This window comes from Strix aluco, chromosome 1 (assembly GCF_031877795.1).
Source record: "Strix aluco isolate bStrAlu1 chromosome 1, bStrAlu1.hap1, whole genome shotgun sequence".
Classification (NCBI taxonomy): Eukaryota; Metazoa; Chordata; class Aves; order Strigiformes; family Strigidae; genus Strix; species Strix aluco.
This window is the reverse complement of record NC_133931.1, coordinates 158,310,944-158,332,592: the sequence shown is the minus strand read 5'-3', so window position 1 is coordinate 158,332,592 and position 21,649 is coordinate 158,310,944. Positions and strand designations below refer to the sequence as shown.

The 21,649-nt window shown below is 60.3% G+C and overlaps 1 protein-coding gene across 2 annotated transcripts in view; it reads right to left on the bottom strand.

Moving 5' to 3' along the window:
- Positions 1-7,994: 7,994 nt before the first annotated feature.
- Positions 7,995-21,649, bottom strand: part of AGAP3 (ArfGAP with GTPase domain, ankyrin repeat and PH domain 3) — a 148,589-nt gene continuing 134,934 nt past the window's right edge. For both annotated transcript variants that reach the window (XM_074842602.1, XM_074842594.1), the window contains exons 14-18: positions 12,227-12,381; positions 11,579-11,669; positions 10,585-10,807; positions 9,435-9,690; positions 7,995-9,225 (exon numbers count right to left, since the gene is read on the bottom strand). In XM_074842602.1, the coding sequence (XP_074698703.1) occupies positions 8,998-9,225; positions 9,435-9,690; positions 10,585-10,807; positions 11,579-11,669; positions 12,227-12,381 (953 nt within the window). In that variant the 3' untranslated portion in view covers positions 7,995-8,997. The remainder of the gene's footprint in view (positions 9,226-9,434; positions 9,691-10,584; positions 10,808-11,578; positions 11,670-12,226; positions 12,382-21,649) is intronic.

The following is a 21,649-nucleotide window of genomic DNA, read 5'->3' as shown; positions in this document are numbered from 1 at the left end:
TCCTGCGCACCCCCGGGGCGGGAGGGATGTGTGCGCTGCCCCCGGGCCCCCCGACACGGCTGCATCCCCTACCCCAGCCCGGGACAGCCGTGGGCATCGCTGGTGCCCCATGCTCTGGGGCAGGAGCGACCCCCCCAACCCCACCCCACTCCCCCCCAAGATCGACCCCGCACGGTGGCAGATCGCCACCCTCCCCGAAGGCAAAGCCCTGCCCGTCCCACTGGCCTCCTGCCAGGACGTGGCCTTTGCTGGCCGTGGGCTGAGGAGGGGTCCATGCCCTCAGCCCCCTTGCCCCCCCCCCCACCCCCCGCCATCCCCAGGCCGGCCCGGGCACCCCATCCCTTCTCTACCCACGCCCAGCCCCACACACCAGCAGCACCTCCAAAGGCCCAGGGATGTGAGGCCTCCAGCTCCTCAGGGCTGCGCTGCCTTCGAGAAGAGTCTTTCCTCCTCCCTCAGCTCCGAGGAGCCCACGGGGGATGAACGGAGAAATCCTCCTGCAGCTCGGGCACCTTATTGCCACTGAATCCTGGGGCTGGGCTGGCTGCCGGGGCCGGCTGCCCCACGTCTGGGCTGAAGGGAAGGATCAGGGTCTTGCCCTTCCTCGGAAACCTCCGCCTGTCTCACCAGGAGCGGCTGCTGAGGCTCCGCAGCAGCGAGCGGGACCAGGGTGGACCAGGCGCCGCTGGTACCAACGCTGTGGCTCCTTGCCCCGGCCTGGAGCAGCTGCTGGGTCTCACCACACCATCGTGGGAGAGGGGTTTCAGACTTCCTGAGCAGGGGGGCTCTCACACCTAGGCCAGCCAGGGTGGAACAGTCTGCTCTTGAGAGCTATTGCATAGGATGCTGCTTCTGAAGCCAGGGGGTATCTCAGGTGGCCGAGCCCAGCCCCAGGACCTGCTGAAGAGCCAGTTTTGCGCAGGGCACAGCTGCATGCAGAGTCCTGAGCCAACAGTGCAGAGAACCGTGTGATTCCACCACTAACTGGGTGTCCAGCCACCAATGCCTCTGTTGCTGGCTTGATGAACATCAGTCAGCCCAGCCCATGGAGCAAGGGAGCTCCTGCATCTGCACTGTAGCAGTGACACCCGTTGCAATCCCACCAGAGATTTACAGAATCACAGAATGATTTCAGTTGGAAAAGACCTTGAAGATCATCTAGTCCAACCATGAACCTCACACTGACCGTTCTCAACTCCACCAGATCCCTCAGCACTTCCTGGAGAGGTAGAAGGCTCTTTCCAAAGGGTGTGGGACATGGTGCTGTGGGGATGCCAATCGCTCTGAGGGTTGATACGGCGTTTGGGCCATTGGCATTCTTCCCCGGGAGAGGAGAGAGCTTCTAAGAGCGGGCAACACCGCTGACAGTCAGAGCAGACTTCCCCTTCCTGGGTGCCTTCCCTGGGCAAGGGCTGGCCCACCTCACACTGCCTCCCTTGCTCCCTCCCCAGGGCCCTTCCCTCTTTGGCAGGTGCATTCCGTTAAGCTGGAGTGTGGCTCAGGCAGCACAGCTGAGTCCTCCCGCGTTGCCCTGTAGCCTGAGAGCAGGCGGGGGGGGTTCTCCCTGCCCATCAGCTGCTGGCTCTGGCTGGCCCCAGCGTGGAGCAGAGCAACCGTTAAGACAACGCTGTGCTCCTGGAGGTCCTAGGAGGGTGCTTCTTTCCACAGAGATGTTTGTTGCAGGTCCCGAGGCAGTTCTGCAGGATCCCGTCCTGACCTGGATTTCTGAGCTGGGGCAGCAGAGCACAGCTGGCTTCCTGCAGCCACGGCAGGACAGCTGCCGCCGCTAGACCCCCCCCCCGCACCAACCTGGAAAGGAGAATGTGGCCTCAGGACCTGCCTGGCCTGGTGTTGCTCGCAGCATCTTCAGCATGGGCTTGGCCTGCTCAGGTAGCAACATCTGCTGGCAATATCAGGGGAGGTAAATGTCCTCTGGCATCTGCCCTCGGTTGCCCTGCCCTCAGGGGAGCCGACAGTTCCCTTCCACACACAGTGCTAGAGCTGCCCGCTCCCGAGAACTACAGCTCAGCTCTTCCCCGCTTCTCCCTCCTTGGGTCTGGGTTGGTCTGAGGCAGAGACCGTTAATTAACCTACGCTCTCCATGGCTGCAGAAGGGGATAACGTGCCATTTGCAGCGACTGCAGCAGCTCCCGCACGTGAACTGATGCGCACACATCTGGGCCAGCTGCGGGGGGAGGGCAGGGGGAGGCAGGATAAAGCAGTCGTGCGGCTATAAGCAGTGCTCTGTCACTATAAATGTGTCCACATGAGGGGTCTGTGCCACTGCAGCCTAGCACGGCACAGCAGCACAAGATTAAGCACAGCACTCTGAAAAATGGCCACAGCTCCAGGGTTGGGCAGTGACACTGAAAAGAGATTTTATTTTAGGGTCCAAGAACCCCCTTATTCTCACTTGGCATTTCTAGCTGATGCTGTGGTTTGGTAAGTCCTGCCCCAGTGACAGCAGCAGTTTATGGTGTTCTTAACCCATCACCCCCTCTACACCCCCCTCCCCCTGCGCCGTGCATGCCATTTGTGCACCTGAGCTCTGGGTGCCAAGCACCCCCACTCTGGCTGCCTGGGGATTGGGTTGGAGAACGGGACATCTCAGCTTCTTTGAAGTTATGTAGTTTTTTGGCTTTTTTTGTTGTTGAGTTAGCTCAGGCCCAGAGCCAGTACACAGCACAACCCTGCAAACATTCCTGTTGCTGTAACTGTGAGTGCTGCAGAGAGGTGCAGCTCGGTGTGGTGCTGGTGGAGGTGACAGACTCGCTGCTGTCACCAGGGGTGTCAGAGAGAGCTGCAGAATAGCAGAGCGCTCCTCATGCTGCGCAGAACACAGCTCCCCTGCCAACCTTGTGCATTGCAGTGAGTCTGATGCCTCCTGCGCAGCACACAGCAAAGCGCGACGACACGCCGGCGAACGGCGCTGCACAAAGTGGCCGCAGCACCTCCCCAAACAGAGGAGCTGCAAGGCACACTGGAGCTACAGGTGCTGCAGCATTTACAGAATCACAGAATGATCTCAGTTGGAAAAGACCTTGAAGATCATCCAGTCCAACCATTAACCTCACACTGACCGTTCTCAACTCCACCAGATCCCTCAGCGCTGGGTCAACCCGACTCTTCAACCCCTCCAGGGATGGGGACTCCACCCCTGCCCTGGGCAGCCCATTCCAACGCCCAACAACCCCTTCTGCAAAGAAATACTTCCTAATAGCCAGTCTAACCCTGCCCTGGCGCAGCTTGAGACCATTCCCTCTTGTCCTATCGTTTGTTCCTTGGTTCAAGAGACTCATCCCCCCTCTCTGCACTCTCCTTTCAGGTAGCTGTAGAGGGCGATGAGGTCTCCCCTCAGCCTCCTCTTCTCCAGACTAAACCCCCCCAGTTCCCTCAGCCGCTCCCCATCAGACCTGTGCTCCAGACCCTGCACCAGCTTTGTTGCCCTTCTCTGGACACGCTCGAGTCATTCAATGTCCTTTTTGTAGTGAGGGGCCCAAAACTGAACCCAGTAATCGAGGTGTGGCCTCACCAGTGCTGAGTCCAGGGGTAAGATCCCTTCCCTGTCCCTGCTGGCCATGCTATTGCTGATATTTAGGCTGAGGTGGGTGGGAGGAGGAGACCAACAATGCAAATCTGGGCAGTACAGACCCTGGCATGACAGGGCCATGCGGGTGGGAAGGGACTCAGGAGGTCTCTGGCACAACACCTGCTCAAAGCTGGTCCCATTAGAGCAGGATGCTGAGGAACTTGTCCAGCTGACTTCAAGTACCTCCACAGATGGCAATCCCACCTCTTTGGGCCCCTGTTCCAGTGCCTGACCACCTTCCTAGTATTCTTTTCCTGTATCTATTTGGAATTTCCCATGTACTACCCTCTGTCTGTTGTCTTGTGTCCTGGAGTAGGAACTGGGGGGAAGGAGCTCTTATGTGGGTACCCAAATGCACACCCTTGTGCACGTGGGTGCATGTACACGCACATGCGCGCGCACACACACACACACACACACACACAGTAGAAGGTAGATAAAGCTGGAGACACATAGAGATAATGTATACACATGGGCATGCATTTATTTATACATATATATACACACATACATACAAACATGACTTATTTTGCCCTCATGAAGACAGTTTCATCATTTGCAAGGGAATTCTTTCTACCCAGACCTGCCCACTCATTTACCTGGACAATGGTTCTTAAAGAACTAGGAAAGGAGCAGGGATTGCATCTCACAGGGTATTTATTCACCCAGTGGTCCCCTCTCAGGAAAAGGTTTTCAGTGCAACAAAGCTGGGTCGTAGCATTCCAACCTAGGTGATTCTGTGATTCTCTTAACAATGGGCTTGTCTGAAGATTGCTGCTACTGTTGCTCATCAGTCAACCTCTCCAGGACTTACTTGGATGCTTAGCTGACCTGCTAGTGGCTCACAGAGCAGTTCCCCAGGAGGTAACACAGCTCTTTTTTCCCCAAAGCTGGTGTGCAGCAGTGGCTGTGATGGGCCCTCTGACCCCGGTATGAGCAGACTCGAGGCCGGGCAGAGGAACGCTGTGCTGTGCTGTGCTGCCCCGTGGGGCAATCTGTGCTGCTGGGGGTTGCTTTTAGGGAGCAGCTCACCATTCCGCTGGTCTGGGTGAGAAGTACCATGTGGGTGCCATCACTGTAGAAATCCTGCAATGCAATAATGAACCTATACCCCGGTGGGGAGAAATGGGCTCTGGCTGCACATGGGCAGGAGACAAACAATCTCCCTTCCCACTGACCTGGGGGGGGGGTCATGAGCTCCCCCCAACCACCTCCAGTTCCTTTACAGCCAGCCCCACAACAGCACACAGCGTTCAGGGGTGCAGCTCCAGAGGGGAGTCAGGAGCAAGACTGGTCACAATGGCCTCAGCAGCAGAGTGCAAACTCCTGGTGGGTGCATTTTCAAGTGTCAAAGGAAAACGACCCAAAACCTGAAAAAAGTTATCGAGGGCGTGCTTGAATTGGGGCTAGGGAGGAGAGACGGGCTGTAGCCATGCTCTGCTGTGCCACTGCTTGCTCAGATGCCGGGTGAATTACGAAGCACTTCCTGAGACTGCAGTGCTTGGTGATCTCTGACTGCTCAAACCCTTCCCAAGTCAGGGGCAGGGGGGGGTGTGTGTGTGTGTCCCACCTGTCTGCCTATGCTGGGCCTTTCACAGCCTACCAGCTCGTGCTGGTGTCCTGGGCTGCCGGGCTGACATCTCCTCCAGAAGGCTTTGCGAGGACATACACCACAGGGATCTGGTGGAGTTGAGAACGGTCAGTGTGAGGTTAATGGTCGGACTGGATGATCTTCAAGGTCTTTTCCAACCGAGATCATTCTGTGATTCTGTGACCTGTGCTGTGGACTTTTGCACCCACGGGCAGGCCAGACACCGAGACGTGGACAGGCACAAGGTGCAGGTGCTGTAGTGGAGCACAGTGGTGCCGTATCTTGGTAAGCGCAGGGAGCTGGGGCATTGTGTCACACCTCTGCCCTCTCTTTCAAAGAAGCAGGGCTGACTGGAAACGCGAAGGTGCAGACCGACAGCATGATCTCTGCTCCGGCCATCTCTTGTAAAAGCACCTCTGCATGTACCCAGTGTGGGGGTCTGCCTCGGGGCTGGGTAAACTGCCCCGTGCCACGGCTGCTGCCCACCCACGTACACCCCCAAGGGGCTGTGCCAGCTCAGCTTGGGCTGCCAGAGGGCCCACGGGGCTTTCTTTGTGCGCTGTGCCCCATGACGTGGTCTGCTGTGCCCAGGCTCTCTGGGAACTGGTGTAGACCTGCGGCATGGCTGCTTTCCATCCTGGGGCTGCACACTCTGGATGCGCTCATGGCGTGAATCCGCATCCCTCGCTCCAGCCCTGCGGCACCCGCACCCCATTGCAGCCTCAGCTCAGCCTGGTGCCGACTGGCTGTCCTGGCCCAGGACCATGTGAAGCCACATGGGCCACCTTGGTGCTGAGATGTGCTCCAGGATGGTTGGACTAGAACATCTTCAAGGTCTTTTCCAACCTAGGTGATTCTGTGGTAACGCGGGGCAGGACCGGTGTGCTGCTGCTGAGGCCTGGCCCCACTGCCGAGGGGGGGCATGATGTTTTTCTTAACATGGACACCACTGTTCAGCTCAAACCCTTCCTGCTGGCGATGGGGACGGCGTGCCACAGCCCCGAGGCTGCCTGTGCCCAGCACAGGCCCTTGCACTGGGGCACCACCCTGGGATGGGGTGGCAATATGCCCTCCCGTAAGGAAGCCAGGGCCACTGCAACAGCCTGGACCGCCTGCTCACGAGCTGGAGAATAAAAGGGGTTTGTCTTGGCTCTTCGGGACCACGTCAGAGCCCACGGGGAAGCTCCTGGTGCTCCCTTCCCAGGGTGTAAGCAGACGGGCAGCCCTGGGGTTTGCGAGATGCGGGCACGGGGTCTGTCTCCATGGGGGCTGAGCACTGGCAGTGGTGCCACAACCAGCAGGACCTGGCCGGGGCTGTGTGTGCCTCGAGGGGGGCTGCACACCCCCATCCACGGACACTGCGTGGCCGTGGCCCCGCGGCTGTCCTCACACGGCCCCCGTTGGCACGGCCGCGGCTCCCGGGGCTGACCCCGAAGTGCTGGGGCCAGCTCTGGCGCTGGGTCGCGGCTGTCCCGCAGGCCAGGGGCGCCCGGCGGGTCAGGGCAGGGCTGGGATGGGGAGGGAGGCACCGGGGCTGGGCCGGGCGGGATCCCGCACGGGAGATGATGTATGGGCAGATGTATCAGATCGCACAAGATAAACAAGCAGTGAATTTCATCAGGGCCCATCATGGCTTTAATTTGGCTGCCTAATGAGTCAGATCCAGCCGCGCAGATAAAAGTTGTCAGAGCCGCAGCCCTAATGAATTTCTTGCCACTTGTAATCAAGGCAGCTTGTCTGAGGGGGATGATTAATGGGCCCCAGAGGAGCTGCCGTCCCTCGGCTTCCATTCCCGCTAATGCAGTCGCCAGGAAATTAACCAAACCCAGCACCGGGCCGGGGCCGGGGCACCGACGTGCACCGCGAGGGAGAGCGGGGACGGGGGGCACACGCGGGCACAGGTGGGGGGCACTGGCACTGGGACCAGCACCGGGACGGGCAGCCACCACAGCGGCACACGCAGCCGTGAGTTAAGAGACCAGTGGAGGGGCTGGGGCCACCCGCTACGGCCACCGGTGTGGCAGCCCCGTGCCACGGTGGGGCATGGCGGCAGGGGTCCGGATGGGACTGCTGAGGGGTACCTGCGAGAGGTGGGGGGCCGGGGGGGAGAGCGGGGTGACTCGGCACCTCCCTCCCTTATAGCACCCAGCCCCATGAAGCGCAGAGCATGGACCCAGGAGAGGACGCTGGAGCCCCAAACTGTCCCTTGTGGTGCGGCCTTGGGTGCAGCCAGCAGAGAACAGGTGGCACTGGGGCCTTGCTCTGCCAAAAGCTGGGAGAAGGATGTGGGATCGGGGACCCACAGCTCCCTTCACTGCCCGGGGGTCTGTCTGTGCCCTGTGATTAGACCACCCCATCTTCCGCAGCGATCTTTTTGCCCTGTCAAACCGCCCAGGCTCCTCGCTTGCAGGACAGCCCACCATTCCCTGCCCACCTCTGCCTCCCCCCAGCTTCAAACTCTGTATTTCACACAGGGCCCCAGCACTTCTGACCTGGCATGTCCCCTGCCCAGCACACTCCTCTCTGCTGTGCCCCTCTCTGATCCCACCAGAGCCGTGCATCCCGCTGGGGCCGTGTCCCCACTTCATCCCCCAGCACCCAGGGTTGTCACATCTCCCCTCCCCACCCTGGCACTCTGCCCCCCCCACCAAGGGGCCCAGTTCAGCACAGGACCGCTGTTACCAGCTCCCCAGCTGCAGGAGAAAGGGCTGAACGCTTGTTAGGCTGGGATGGAAGAGCCACCAGCCCTCGCAGAGCAGGCAAGAAGCTGGGGGCCCAAAAGGCAGCAGAGAGAAAAGCTGTCCTGGCAGGAGGTGGGTTGCTTTATTGGCCTTTATCTCCTTGGCTGCAGATAACACACACAGGGCAACTCATGGCAAAGAAACAGTATATACAGAGTGTCCATATAAATATTTCCAATGTACATTTTATACACAAGTGACAGAGACGTTCCACAGCAGCGTCCAAAGCCTCGGGGTTCCAGCGCTCAGCTGCAGGCTTGGCCTAAAACCGAAGGGAGACGCTGGCCTCCTCTCTCCTCTTGCTCAGCCGGAGACCAGCCCCGCCTGGGCAGCAGCGGGAGCCAGCGGGGATGCTCTGATGGAGACACTGTGTATGGCTTTGGGGCTTGAACCTGGAAGGACAGTGACTCTACAGACAGACAGACACAGCTGGGGATCCCGGGGTGACCCTCCTCTTCCTCCTCTAGGCCACCGGGGAGGCTGGAGAGGTCTGGGGGCTGCGTGGGAGAGGAGCTCCCTTCGCATCGGCACGTGGGGAGCGGTACCAGCGAGCGGATCCCTCCCTGCACTGGCCAGAAGCAGAGAGGTTCTCCATGCACCTCCTGCTGCTCCCCGCCTCCCCACTGCACCGGGGGTGCACAGCAAGGCCGAATGGGACGGGGGGGCAGGAGGGAAGCGCCCAAACTGCAGCCATCGCCCTCCCCGGTCCTGGCTGCGCAGGGGAGGGCCACACGCCTGAACTGCCCCCAGCCCCTGTATTATCTACATGTGTGAGTGGTGGGGGGCACAGAGAAACTGCCTCTCTTCCCCCTGTACCGGTCATGAGAACGGGGTGTACTGGAGCCCCCCCCATTCCAGTAACTATGAGGGAGCCCCTTGGCAAGCTGACAGCGCTGGGTCTGCGCAGCCCCCGCTCCAGCTGCATGGGGTGAGTCCGCAGGAACCGGCCACTGGCTCCCCGGCCTCCTCCTGGCCAGAACAGGGGTGCTGCGGGGTTGGGGGGCTCCTCTCAGACCCGCTCCTGTGGCCCCGGTCCCCCCGCAGAGCTTGAAGGTGGCCACGCGGTGAGCGGAGAGCTAGACAGCGCCGGGGCTGGGGCCGAGCTCAGCCGGCACCGCGGTGCAGGCGTTGTTGTTGGCGTTGGCATTGCGGCGGGGCAGGCTGGGGGTCAGCGTGGTGACGGCACTGTCGCTGGGGCACCCGTGCTGCAGCAGGATGTCAATGCACTCCTGGCTGCCAGCTCGCCGGGCGTAGGCCAGCGGGGTCAGGCCCCGAGCGTCCCGGCTCTTCACATCCACCCCGTACTGTGCAGGAGAGAAAGCAGTCGGTCAGTGGGCACCGGGGCTCTGCAGCACCGGGGTGGGCACTGGAGGGAGACGGGAGGGTGAGCAGGGCAGTGCCAGCAGGCATGATGGGGGGGGGGGAAGCCAGCAAGAGGATGACGAGGGGTGCCCCGAGACCTGGGAGCAGGGAGCTGCTGCGGCGGGGAAGCACCAGGGGAGTCCTGTCTTACCCAGATGAGCAGCTGTGTGAAGACGACATTGGCCATGGCGCAGGAGAGGTGCAGTGCTGTGCGCCCGTCTCCATCCCCGTAGGTCTCGTTCACCTCCTCCTTGGTGCCGTGGGCCAGGAGCGTCACCACGAGGCGCAGGTCATCCTCCACCACGGCTCGCAGTAGCTGCTGCCCCAGCGGGATGTCCGACTGCGGCAGCGGAGCCAGGAAGAGCTTCTGCTCATACTTGGCCCGGATCCAGCGCTCCTTCTCCTCCCTGCAGGATGGGGACACTGTCACTGTCACGGGTGGGCCAACCTGCCTGCACCCCCACAGCCAGCGGGCCCCGCCGCAGACACCCCCGCCGTGGGCACGGCTGGCACCGGGGCTCTCACACCGCTCCGGACACGTCTCTGTCTCACTGCAGCTCCCTCCAGCTCCCTCCGTACGCTGTACACCCGCACCTCTACGCCAGTGCTCCTGCCTGTTAACGTGGGCAGCGTGTTACGGGGACCGGCTCTGTCCCACGCTGGCGTGTGGGCCGTGGCCAGCGGCAAGAAAAGGTCAGCTGCCGCACACGACAGCCCGGCGGTGCCACGGGAGGCATGTTATCGCTGCTGCCGTCTCGCCCGGCGCAAACAAAAGGCTGCGGCAGCGTGGGTCCCGCCTGGGGCTGCAGGGCCGGGCGGATCGATGCGCGCCGTGCCGCCGCTATCTGCTGCCATTCTATCCATCTGCATCTGGCGGGCGGCCATCAATGCCCCGCGCGGAGCATGCTCACTCCCGCCGCCCCCTGACCCGCTCTTATCCGTTGATAAGCCACAGAATGGGCTCTTGTTGGGATGAGTGACAGGAGAGTCGCTCCGATAGGGACAGACAAGGGCCTGAAAGGGACGCACCCTTGAGACCCGCACCACCACGCTGCCAAGCCAGCTCTGTTAACCCCTTCCACTTCGCAGCCAGCCACGGCTCCGGCAGTCACCGCATGGCCCCATCGGCCCACCAGCACCTCCAGCGCCCGGAGAGCAGGCAGGACCCCCAACGCTGGTGTACCTCGAGGTCTCCTGCCCACCTCTCTGACTGGATGGCTGCTCCCAACCTCTTGTGGTGCCCTCAAGCCTCCTGGCATGGTTGTCTGAGAAGCATCTCTGCAGTTCCCCACCTCCCTTACCGACTGCTCTCAGGGGTGGGCTTGGGGTAGCCTTCCACTGCTCCTTCCCAAACGGCGTTGGCCAGGGCGTTGCCGATGGCTGTCATGACCATGAGAAGCTCGCTGGGCCAGTCGTCCAGGTCCAAGGAGCGCACGCGGGACAGGTGGGTGCCCAGGTTGCGATGGATCCCGGAGCACTCGATGCACATGAGGGAGCCCAGGTTCAGACTTGCCCAGTCTGGATCTGAGGGCAGCAAGAGCAGTGGGGGAGTGTAAATAACCAGCACGGACTCACCAGCTTGTCTCCTACAATCAGGAGATGCGTATTTGCAGGCACCTGCCCACCAGATCCCTTCCAAGGGACCAGCCCATTCCTGAAGAGCGGGTCTGCTTCAGGAGAGGACGAGACAGCCCCACAGAGTCAGGCTCAGACTCACAGAATCACAGAATGATCTCAGTTGGAAAAGACCTTGAAGATCATCCAGTCCAACCATTAACCTCACACTGACCGTTCTCAACTCCACCAGATCCCTCAGCGCTGGGTCAACCCGACTCTTCAACCCCTCCAGGGATGGGGACTCCACCCCTGCCCTGGGCAGCCCATTCCAACACCCAACAACCCCTTCTGCAAAGAAATACTTCCTAATAGCCAGTCTAACCCTGCCCTGGCGCAGCTTGAGGCCATTCCCTCTTGTCCTATCCCTTGTTCCTGGGTTCAAGAGACTCATCCCCAGCTCTCTGCACCCTCCTTTCAGGTAGCTGTAGAGGGCGATGAGGTCTCCCCTCAGCCTCCTCTTCTCCAGACTAAACCCCCCCAGTTCCCTCAGCCGCTCCCCATCAGACCTGTGCTCCAGACCCTGCACCAGCTTCGTTGCCCTTCTCTGGACACGTTTGAGTCATTCAATGTCCTTTTTGTAGTGAGGGCTCATTGGGGTAAAAGGGGAGGTGGCTGGGGTGGGGTCCCCATTCCCGCCCCAGGTGAGCGGCCCCCACCTCCCAGGGTGGCATTTCTTACTCGGTGCGTCGCAGTCCACGCAGAAGCTGTTCCCACGTGCGGTGCGGACGGCCTGCATGGCCTGTGCGTCGCTCTGGCTGCCCAGCCGAGCCTGAAACAAAATGCACAGCAACCCCGTTTACCTGAGGCCGACGGCCCCACCACGCGGCCTCTCATCACCGCCCCAAGAGCTTGTCAGGGAGCTGTCAGCACCTTGCTGTGGTGGGAGCGGGCACCTTGCTGTGGTGGGAGCGGGCACCCTGTGGGCTCTGCTGTGGGAGGGGTGTCCAGCGCAGGGCTCAGAGGACAGGGACTGGAGGGAACGCGGATTCGTTGCCAGAAGTGTGCCAGAAGAGCAGGGGCTGGGGGGCCAGAAGGGCAGAGCTGTCCAAGGAGAGAGGAGACAGCGCAGGATCCAGCCCTGGCAGGATGCAGGGAGCTCCGCGGGGCCAGAGCCAGGTTGGGGAGAGAAGAGGGAGCTCAGAGAGGTGACAGGAAACCTGGAGGGGAGCAGCACAGTCCCAGGGACAGGATTCAACCCTGACTGGGAGCAGAGGGATCAGGACGGGATCCAGCCTGGGACAGGGACGACGCAGCAAAGCAGATGCCAGAGAGGAGGGGACAAAGCAGCGCTCAGCTGAGGCCTCTTACCTTATTCTTGCTTCTTACCTTATTCTTGCTGCTCTCACAGCCCTGCAGGCTGGCCAGGATCTGGCTCTCAATGGCCTGGACCCAAAGCTCTCGCTCCTCTGACGTTGAGGCCTCAAAAAGCCACGTCTGGCCCGTCAGGGACACGATAATGAACTCAAATGGCTCATCTGGTTCTGGAAAAGAAATGTGTGCCACGACACGGGTCAGGGAGGGAGGGGGCCTGCCAGCCTCGCAGGGTGCGAGCACACAGACGGATCCCTGCGGGCCATGGCTGTGCCCACGCACAGGCAGGATCACTGGCAGCAGCAGCAGTCCCTGGGAAGCTGGGACAGGGAAGTGCAGGCAGAGAGTGCCTGGAGGGAGGAACCAGAGCTCTGCTCGCACAGCCCCCTGCGCCCCAGCTCCCTTTTGCATGCCAACATCCGCAGCCTCGTTCCCCCATCATCCTGGGCCGGCAAACCCAGGAGGCTGTAGCAAGCTGCTTGTGCCCTGTATGTCCCACCCCCAGAAAAAGCTGCTGATCTCTTGAGCAGTGAAATCAGCTCCTCCTCAGCTGGTGCCCCCAAACAGCCCCATCACCCGCCACCAAGGGCCCACAGAGCGCCTGGTGCCTGGTGATGAGTGGTTTTAGGGGGACACAGTCCTGTGTGCTGGACCAGGAGATGCAAGGAGGGTCCTTGCAGTGGGTGGAAGGCAGCTTTTGACAGTCCCGTGCGTTGAGAAGGGCTGTCACCACCAAACGAGGAGCGCAGAAGGGTAGGGATCCTGCTTGGGAAGCCCTTGGTGCCTGGGCACTCCACGGACCCATGCGGCCACTGTTTTTCCATGGAGAAGCATGAAGTCACAGCCATCCAGGCAGGAGCCACAGGAAGGCAAAGAGGGATGCTGTTCTCAGCTCTGGCACATCTCCATGCCCTGCTAGGCAGGCAGCCTCTGGCTCCCAAACCTGGGAAGCTGGTGGCCACAGGGCTCCTCTGCACACCACCGGCATCTTGTGCCCCGCAAGCAACCCCAGAAGATACAGCCTTAAAGCACTTATCTGGCTGTGAAACGTGTGGGGACAAATTCCTGACTTGCTGCCTTCAGGGAAGATAATTCTGGGGAGCCCCAAGGGTCGCTCAGGCACTTAGACTGGGATGGAAGCGTTAGCATCCCTACAAACACAGGCTGCCTGGTGGGTTTCCAGGGAGGGTGTCAGAGCACAGTGCTGGGTGCAGAGCCAGCAGCAGAGAGACGGGGGACAGTGAAAACATGGGAAAGCACCTCAGGCCTGCCCCCCAGGGCTCAGAAAATGACCCCAAAACAACCAAGAGCCAGCTGAAAACATGTGGTCTCCCCCTGATTACTGTCCCACCCTCCTGGTCTGGGCTGCCGGGGCCAGGCTCTGCCCTGTCAGCCCACACCACGGGCTGCACCGAGCGGGCGCATGGGCCTCGGATTTATGTGGGGTGCCCCGTCTCAGCTTTGCACCCAAGCACCAGCATTTACCTTTTATTGCCAACTTCAGTAGTTAGTGCAGTAAATGACTTAACTAAGCGGGGCCTGAATGGAATGACTAATAAACGTTATGTCACAGCACACGCTTCAGCTCATAGCAAAATGATTTGTAATTACCTAATTAGCGTTATGCAAATAACACCCTCATCTCCATAATGTGCCTTCCCAGCTCTCTATTAAAAGCAGGGAGTCAACTGCACAGCTCCAGAGACAGCAAGGAGGCCGAGGGGCCCAGCCTGGTCCGCAGCAAGAAAGAGCTGTGCTGGCCTGCAGCCTGGCAGGGTCCCTGCCTGCCGGGACAGCCAAGGGGAGGCGAGCAGAGGGGGTCCAGGGGGGTTCCTCTCCTCTGCCCAACTCCCCTCTGCGAGCTGCGGCCGGAGGAGTCTCTCACTGCGGAGGGAAGCAGCAGGAGGGCAATGACTGAGGAACCTGCTGCAGCCCGCAGCCCCCCAGCAGAGCTAACGAACGGGTGCGGAGGTCACCAGCTGGGTCCCACCGAGGGCACGGCCAACCTCAGTCACTGCTGGGCCCCCCCCGGCACTGGCCGAGCAAGGCTGCATCCACAAACGCTCTCAGAAAATGGGTGCAGCCATGGGAAGTCTCCTTGAGGAACAAGAGCTCCGATGGGGGTGGCAGGAGAGCACAGCCCTTCCTCTCTTTCAAGTGCTCTTTCCAGGCTCTCGCTTCCTCGCAGGCACCACCACCTGCATTAACAAATACCGGGCACGGCACCCAACTCTCTATCTCTTTCTGTCACGCACAGCTGCTTACCCCAGAACAACCTGAGGGTAAAACGCCGCTCCTGCTGCTGTGCCATGGTGGAGAGTGTCAAGCTACTCACGCAGTAGGCTCAGGATCTTGCATTTCAGGGGGGTTAAAAGTGTGAGCAACATCTGGTTGGAAAGATGCCTCCCTTTGCCACTGCTGAGAGCACTCCAAGGTGTGTCCTGCACAGATCCCAGCAGCAGCCATAGGGGCTCGGAGATCATCAGCGCTGATGAAACGGACTGGTGCAGGAACGCAAGGCTTGGCTCCACACCAGCAGACCCTTGGGGGGACCGAATGACTCCAGGATGAAGGGCTCTCCAGGTCAAGTGCCATCTGTCTGGCCTTTCCCAGATAGGAAGGGGAGGCTGTTCCACTCATTTCACCCTAGAACTGGCTCAGGACTCCTCCTCTGGTGGAAGATGCCTTTCTCCTGCTGGGAATGGGAAACTCTGGGGCATCAGGAGGAGGACTAGACTGCAGAGTGCTGGCACTCAGTCACACTGCTGGGCTCTCTGTGACGCACTTGTCTAACCAGGACACCGAGCTTGCCCAGCACTTTGCCCCTTCCTCCAGCTCTCAGCCAGAGAAGAGACCCCACAGGCCCTGCTCTGGAGAGCTCCTTCACAGAATCACCTCAGTTGGAAAAGACCTTGAAGATCATCCAGTCCAACCATTAACCTCACACTGACCGTTCTCAACTCCACCAGATCCCTCAGTGCTGGGTCAACCCGACTCTTCAACCCCTCCAGGGATGGGGACTCCACCACTGCCCAGGGCAGGGGAAGGCACGTGTCTCCTACCTTAAGGACATTTGCTGTGGATGCTCCAAAGACACCAAGTCCCAGCTCAGAAACAAGATTCTTGGAAAATATACAGATGCTAACTTCTGAATACTGGGAAAAGAAATAACCAGACAACAGCCAGGCTAATAGCCACTGTCTCCTGGGCTAGCTAGCACCGTCCTCTTTGTGAGCACCACCATGCCCCGGACACGGGCAGGAAGCACCCAACCACTGGGTGATACAGGAACCTTCCACCACGGTGTTCAGCTGGATCTGCTGAGCCCCTGCTCAGCTCCAGCCCACTCATGAGCGAGCAGCTGCCCCCACCGCTTCCACCGTCCCAGCCTGTGGCTGGGATCTGCAGGCCGGGGACGTGGGCGCTCCGGTCATTCCGAGAGACGGTTCCTTCTACCTCTGCAGGAGACTACAACAGACTGAAGATCTGTCCCAATTGCTGCCCAGGGCGAAGCATTCATACCCAGGAAGGAGAGTGGCATTTCTTCCTGAGGGGCAGTGACCGCCCAGGTGCTTGAGGGAGGGTCTGCAGTTCCCAGATCTCAGATCAGGCCGCACTGTTGGAGCAGCAACCAACAAAGCCGCTCCTGGGGCACCCTGATATATCAGAACCGGCCTGATTCTCCTTAAATCTCTCCCATCCTTGGTCTGAGTCACCTGTGGCTGCTGTCAGTGTGTTGCAGATCCCAGGCCAGCTGCTTGGAGCTGGGAAGAACTGGATGCACTTCAAGTGCTCCCTGCTGCCACTGAAACAGCAGCAAGCGGGTCAGCACAGTCCCTGGGACACGGTGAGGATTCCTGCCACCGGCTCACAGGACTCCATCATCCTTGTTCCTTTCTCTCGCTTGCTCAGTCCCTCCCCACCAAACACAGAGGCAGGAATTCCAGCCCAAGCCTTCCCGCCCCACTTCACTTCCCAGCAGAGCCAAGGTGGCAAACACCCTCCCAGGCTCCCAGGCAGGGCTCGCCGCTGCTCTGGGGCACGGCCCCTCTGCCTCAGGTGCTGCACTGGGGCAGGGGGACCGCGTGTCCCCCAGTTGTCTGCTCAGGATGCTCACAGAGAAGGGGCAGGCTGGGCTGCCTGCACCTGATCACGGGCAAACAGCGAGATTTTGGGGGCTCCGACCCCACTCGGACACACTTTCCCACCGTCACAGCTCGGGGGCATCCTGGAGCTGCCAGGTCCCAGGCCTGGCAGCCATCCCAGTCAGACCAAAGCCCCAGCGCCAGCTTCACAAGCTGCAGGACCTCCGTTCCCCTTCCTCCTTTGTGCCTCACGGATTCCAGCTTTACCCCGAACAAAGGGCCTGTTGCTCTCCGCAGAGCCCGGGAAGAGCTAACAAAGGACGACAGCTTTTCTTCCACACTAAGGCTTCTTTCGCAAGCAAAATCACTACCTCTCTTTCCCTGCAGCAACACAGGACGGCACGGCAAGGCCAGACCTCTTTGGAGGCTTGAGCGCGGCGTGGCTATGGCAGGAGAGCGGGGAGCTGCGGGATCACACCCGTGGATTTGCAGGCAGGGCTCGGCAGAGCTGGGAAGGGAATCGAGGACTCGGAGCAGCTTTGAATGGTGTGCAGACTCAGCTTCTTGGACGGTTTGGGATGAGTTCCTGAGCTCCCTGGGGGGCCTGTACAAGTTGAATCAGACTCAAGTCATAGTTTTAGGGAAAGTATGGGGCTTTCTCCAATTCTTCTGGGGAGAGGTACAGATTTCTGATGTGGCAGAGGCATTTCTGGCCAGATGAAAGGGTAGCCCCAAGTAGATGACAGAGGCAGAAGGGTTCAGATATCTCTGTTGAAGCAGAGTTGACAGAACACCCTTCCCTGCACCACACACAGGGCACAGGCTCCTTCCCAGTGGCCAGGGTGGCCAGAGGAGCCCCAGAGCTCGCCAGCTCAGACTCAAGAGGGCCGAGATCCCGGAGGAAGCCACCCCTACAGGAGTGGGGAGCCCTTTCCAGCTGCCTTGGGGTAGAGGGGCTGTCCCAGGGCCAGGAGGCAGAGCTCGTCTCCCTGGCCCTGCGGCTGCCTGCAGGCACGCTGGTGGGAGTCCATTACGCCAGCTCCATTAGAATTAGTGGGCAGTGGAAATGAACGTGCTTGTCTCTCTCTCTCTTGATGATTTTTTGATGATGTTTTAAAGACTGAGCTCCGTGAAGAGTTGCTGAGCAGAGTTCGGTGCGAGCCGGCTCTGCTAATGGGCGTTAACCCCATGACCCAGCTCCAACGCCGCCCAGCAACGAGCGCTCCAAATGAGGGCAAAATTAGCAAGGGCACTGCATGGCGGCCAGGCCAGGCCAGGCCAGGGCCGTGCGGCACCCAGACCCGGCTAGCCACTGGGCCACCAAGCTGAGCGGGCTCGAGGATTTCTGCGGCCACCGCAGTGAGGTGATGAGCCTTCGTGGAGTTAGGGGGAAGCCGACAGCCCCCACTGATAACAAGCCAGCCTCGGGAGGAAGCATCTCCTGAGGGCCAGGAGATGATCGCCACGTGCCTGGGAAGATGTGGGGCAATGGAGACATCCTGTATGCACTGCCAGGAAGCAGCACAAAGTGAAAGGGCGAGGGTAAGGCAAGAGCCCCACCGAGAAGCCAGGGTGGAATAGAGCTCTGCTGCCCAAAGCCACCCTGGAGCCGAGATGCCCAGCAGGCCGGTGGATCTGTCACTGTCACCTGCGGAAGCAGCAGGGGATGCTGGAGAAGAGAAGCAGCACGGGGAGGAAACACAGCTTGGGGCAAAAGTGGTACATCGGGGTGGCTAAAAACACCTTAGCTTCAGCACATGGCTGGGTGCAGGGGTCTGTCCTGCTCTGGGAAGGGCTCAGACTACACAGCATATCAGTGCAGAGAAGGCCAGGCCAGGCCAGCCCGGAGACCCCACTGCAGGGACCTCGGCAGGGAGTCAAGGGAGCAGCACTGCCCACCTCCTTCTCCACAGACACCCTGCTTCTCACAGAATCACAGAATGATCTCAGTTGGAAAAGACCTTAAAGATCACCTAGGGCAACCATTAACCTCACACTGACTGTTCTCAACTCCATCATATCCCTCAGTGCTATGTCAACCCAAGTCTTCCTGGGCTACAGCATGAAACTCCAGGCCCCTGTGCCTCCATGGGGAGCTGCAGTGGGACAGGCTGGCCACACTTCACCTACCCAAGATGCGCCCCCTTGCTCCAGCCCCCCAGCTTGGGGCAGCACCCTCAGAGCACAAGCAGCAATATGGGGCGGCAGCTCCCCTATCCCTTAGGCACCAGAACACAAAGCAGCTCTGGGGGGAGGACACAGAAGATGGAGCAATGCCCCTCTAGTCACCACGTGAGATGCAGCGCGATGCTCCTCACCCAGCGTGGCAGGATTGCGCTTCTTCCAGCACTCAGGACACAGGGCTGCAGTTCTCTCCCTGCACAGGGCATTGGATAGAGCTCCCCCATGACAGCCCCCAAGACCCAGGGCACCACTTCCCACCCCAGCGGGCTGGCCAGGAGGGAGCCCAGCACAGGGGACGGGCGGCAGCACTTCCACGCCAGCACACCAAGGTGGCTCCCCAGCTGGCTCCTTCCCTGAGCAGACGGGACACAGCCCCTGCCTGGCACGCAGGACGGTGTGGGCCACCTCCCCCTGCATCCCAGCAGATCCAGGAATCACAGAATCACCTTGGTTGGAAAAGACCTTGAAGATCATCTAGTCCAACCATTAACCTCACACCTAACAGGGAGGAGGAGCAGGATCCCACTCAACATCAGTAAAACGAGAAGCAGAGCTTATGCTGAAGCAGAGGTCTCCTCTTTCACCTCCGCTCTCCCCCAGTTACCAGTCACACCCAGTCTCCACCTTCATGCTGCTCTTCCCCTACTCCCATCCTTTCTCCCACTCCAAGCTGGCATAGCAGAGGTGCCTCCGGATGCCCTGGCAAGTGGGTGGCCACACAGGGAGGAAGTGGGGGGACGCTTCCAGCATGTGGGGCACATGGCAGGAACCAAAGGGCTGGTCCTGCCTTTGGTGCAGGGAGTCCCTGGCCCACATCTCCGCTCTCGTGCTGCCAAGTCCATGAAGAGTGTCCAGGAGCAGGGACAGCCAGCAGGCCCCTCAGCCTCGGGATGCTTGTTTGCAAGCTGCCACTGTACCACATCATTACGAGGTGTTTGGGATATCAACAAATTAGCAGGCGTCTGGGAAGAGAAGGATGCAGCACCATTCGTAAATGTCAGCTCGCTGCCTCCTCATTTTGCAGATCATTAAACCCAATATTCCTAACCTGTATTAGTGCAACGGGGACAGGCCCCCTCCACAGCGACAAGCCGCCAGGAGAGCCGCAGCAAGAACATTGCTATGGAGACCCCACAGTGCCTTCTGTCCCGCTGCCCCCAGCGCGCCCCAAGCTGAGCTGGCACGTTCCCCCCTCGCCCCGTGCTGCGCCCATGGGGGCACGCTGGGCCCAGCGGGGGGGGCCGGCAGAGATGGGCAAACTCAGGACACGCTGTGGGGTACCAAATGTGCGTGTGCACATGTCAGGGGACACAGCAAAGGCGGCTGTGTGTCAGGACGAGGTGATGCACCTGAGGGACACCACGGGCTGCGCTGCGACGGGTGGAGGGGGTCACCGCAAGGAACCGAGAGCATCATTTCTGTGTATATGGGGGGAGGCGGGTGCCATGTGGGGTGCAGTGGGGCTGGGAGGCAGCGGAAGGGTCATGTGGAGTGCATGCACGCACGGGGGGCTGGGGTCATGCTGTGGGCACAGGGAGGGGGACACGGGCTCCAACTGCACCGGTGGGAGTTACGGGTGTGCGCACGAGCGTCTCTCAGAGGGGCAACATGGAGCTGGGCGAGGTCCCCCCAGGAAGCACGGAACGAGGAGGGTGTGGAGCTGATGGAGAGGGGGGATCGGCCGTGGCATGGCGATGCCCAGGCACAGGCTGCTCTCCTCCCGCCAGGATGCTGCAGGGAGCTCGCGGGTCTGTAATGAGCAGGAGTGACTTGTTAGCACTGAATTAAGAGGCTTGGCGGAAGGGAGCGCACGGGTGACACAAGCTGCGTGGGGCAGGCGGGAGCTGAGCAATAGCAGCTGGAATCCCCAGCAATCTGGTAAGCGCAGCTCAGCCCCGCACTCCCAGCTCGCCGAGATCGGTCTCCGACAGCCCCTGACAGTTGGTATTAATCACGCACATCGCCCCAACACAACTCTTTACTGGCCATCAATTTCCCGTGGGTTTTAAAACTAAAAAACAAAGACAAAACCGCGTCGTTTGGCCGCCACTGAGAAGCACATTAAGGGGCTGTCAGCTTCTCGCCATGCACCCTGCATCACTCTTTAAGCACATGAGAAGTTCATTATCCCTGGAGCTCTGGCAGCCATGGGGATGCTGGCGTAGGGAGCGTCGCAAAGGTGCTCCCGCCGTCAGACACGCCTCGTGACTCCCCGGGGCCCTCCCGGCTGCCCGAAACGGGAGCCAGAGGTCCTGAGCACGGCAGAGGCACGGCTGCAGTGGGGGCTCTGGGCTTGTCTGGGGCAGGATGGGGCATTCCTGGCTGCAGCACTTGGCTGGGCTGACTTTCCCGATGGTCCCTGCAACCCCACTGTGGTGACGAGCTCTTCCTGGGGCTGCTGCGACATCCCCTGACAGCCTGACACCACATTTGCCCGCCTGTGGGTGCTCCCTGACAGCCTGAGCCGTACTCTCCAGTTTGGTGACAGCCCCGGCAGCCCAATACCACGCTTGCCATAGTTTGCTGATGCTCCCTAGCAACCTGACACTGCGCTCTCTTTAACATGCGACCATGTAAAAAAGCAACAGCTCGTTTGATTTATGATACTTCAGAACAACTAAGATTCAATTGCTCCGCACGTCCCTGGCTCTGATTACCTCCTAAATGAGATAAACTGATGGCAATTTATCCCCAGACCTCACCAACTTTCCCAGGATGCTAACCTGAGACGCTCGTGCCCTGCACACGCAGGCGTCGGGCTGGGCGCAGCCGAAGCAGCCTGGCCTCAGCCCAAGTTGTCTGTTCCTCCGCACTCCCCCGCTGCCGCTTGAGCCTGGGAGAGACGCTCCTGGCAGGAGGCTTTGGGGGGTCCCAGCAGTGGTGCTCCCCACACCGGGTGAGCTTGTGGAGAGCAGAGCCGGTCGCTGGGCTGTCCCCCACGCTCCTCCCACAACGGTGTAGCCCCCACAGCGGGCTGAGCACCACAAGGGATGGCGGCTCTACTACAGAGCACGGCAGCCCGGCTCTCTCAACAGCGATTTTCGCACTTTCACCACGTTGACTACGCGAACGCAATGTACCGGGTCTGGCTGAGCCGGAATTGGTTTCCCCCTGTAGCAGCCCTCATGGTGCTGTGTTTGATGTTGGGAGCTGGCAGGGTGTTGATAGC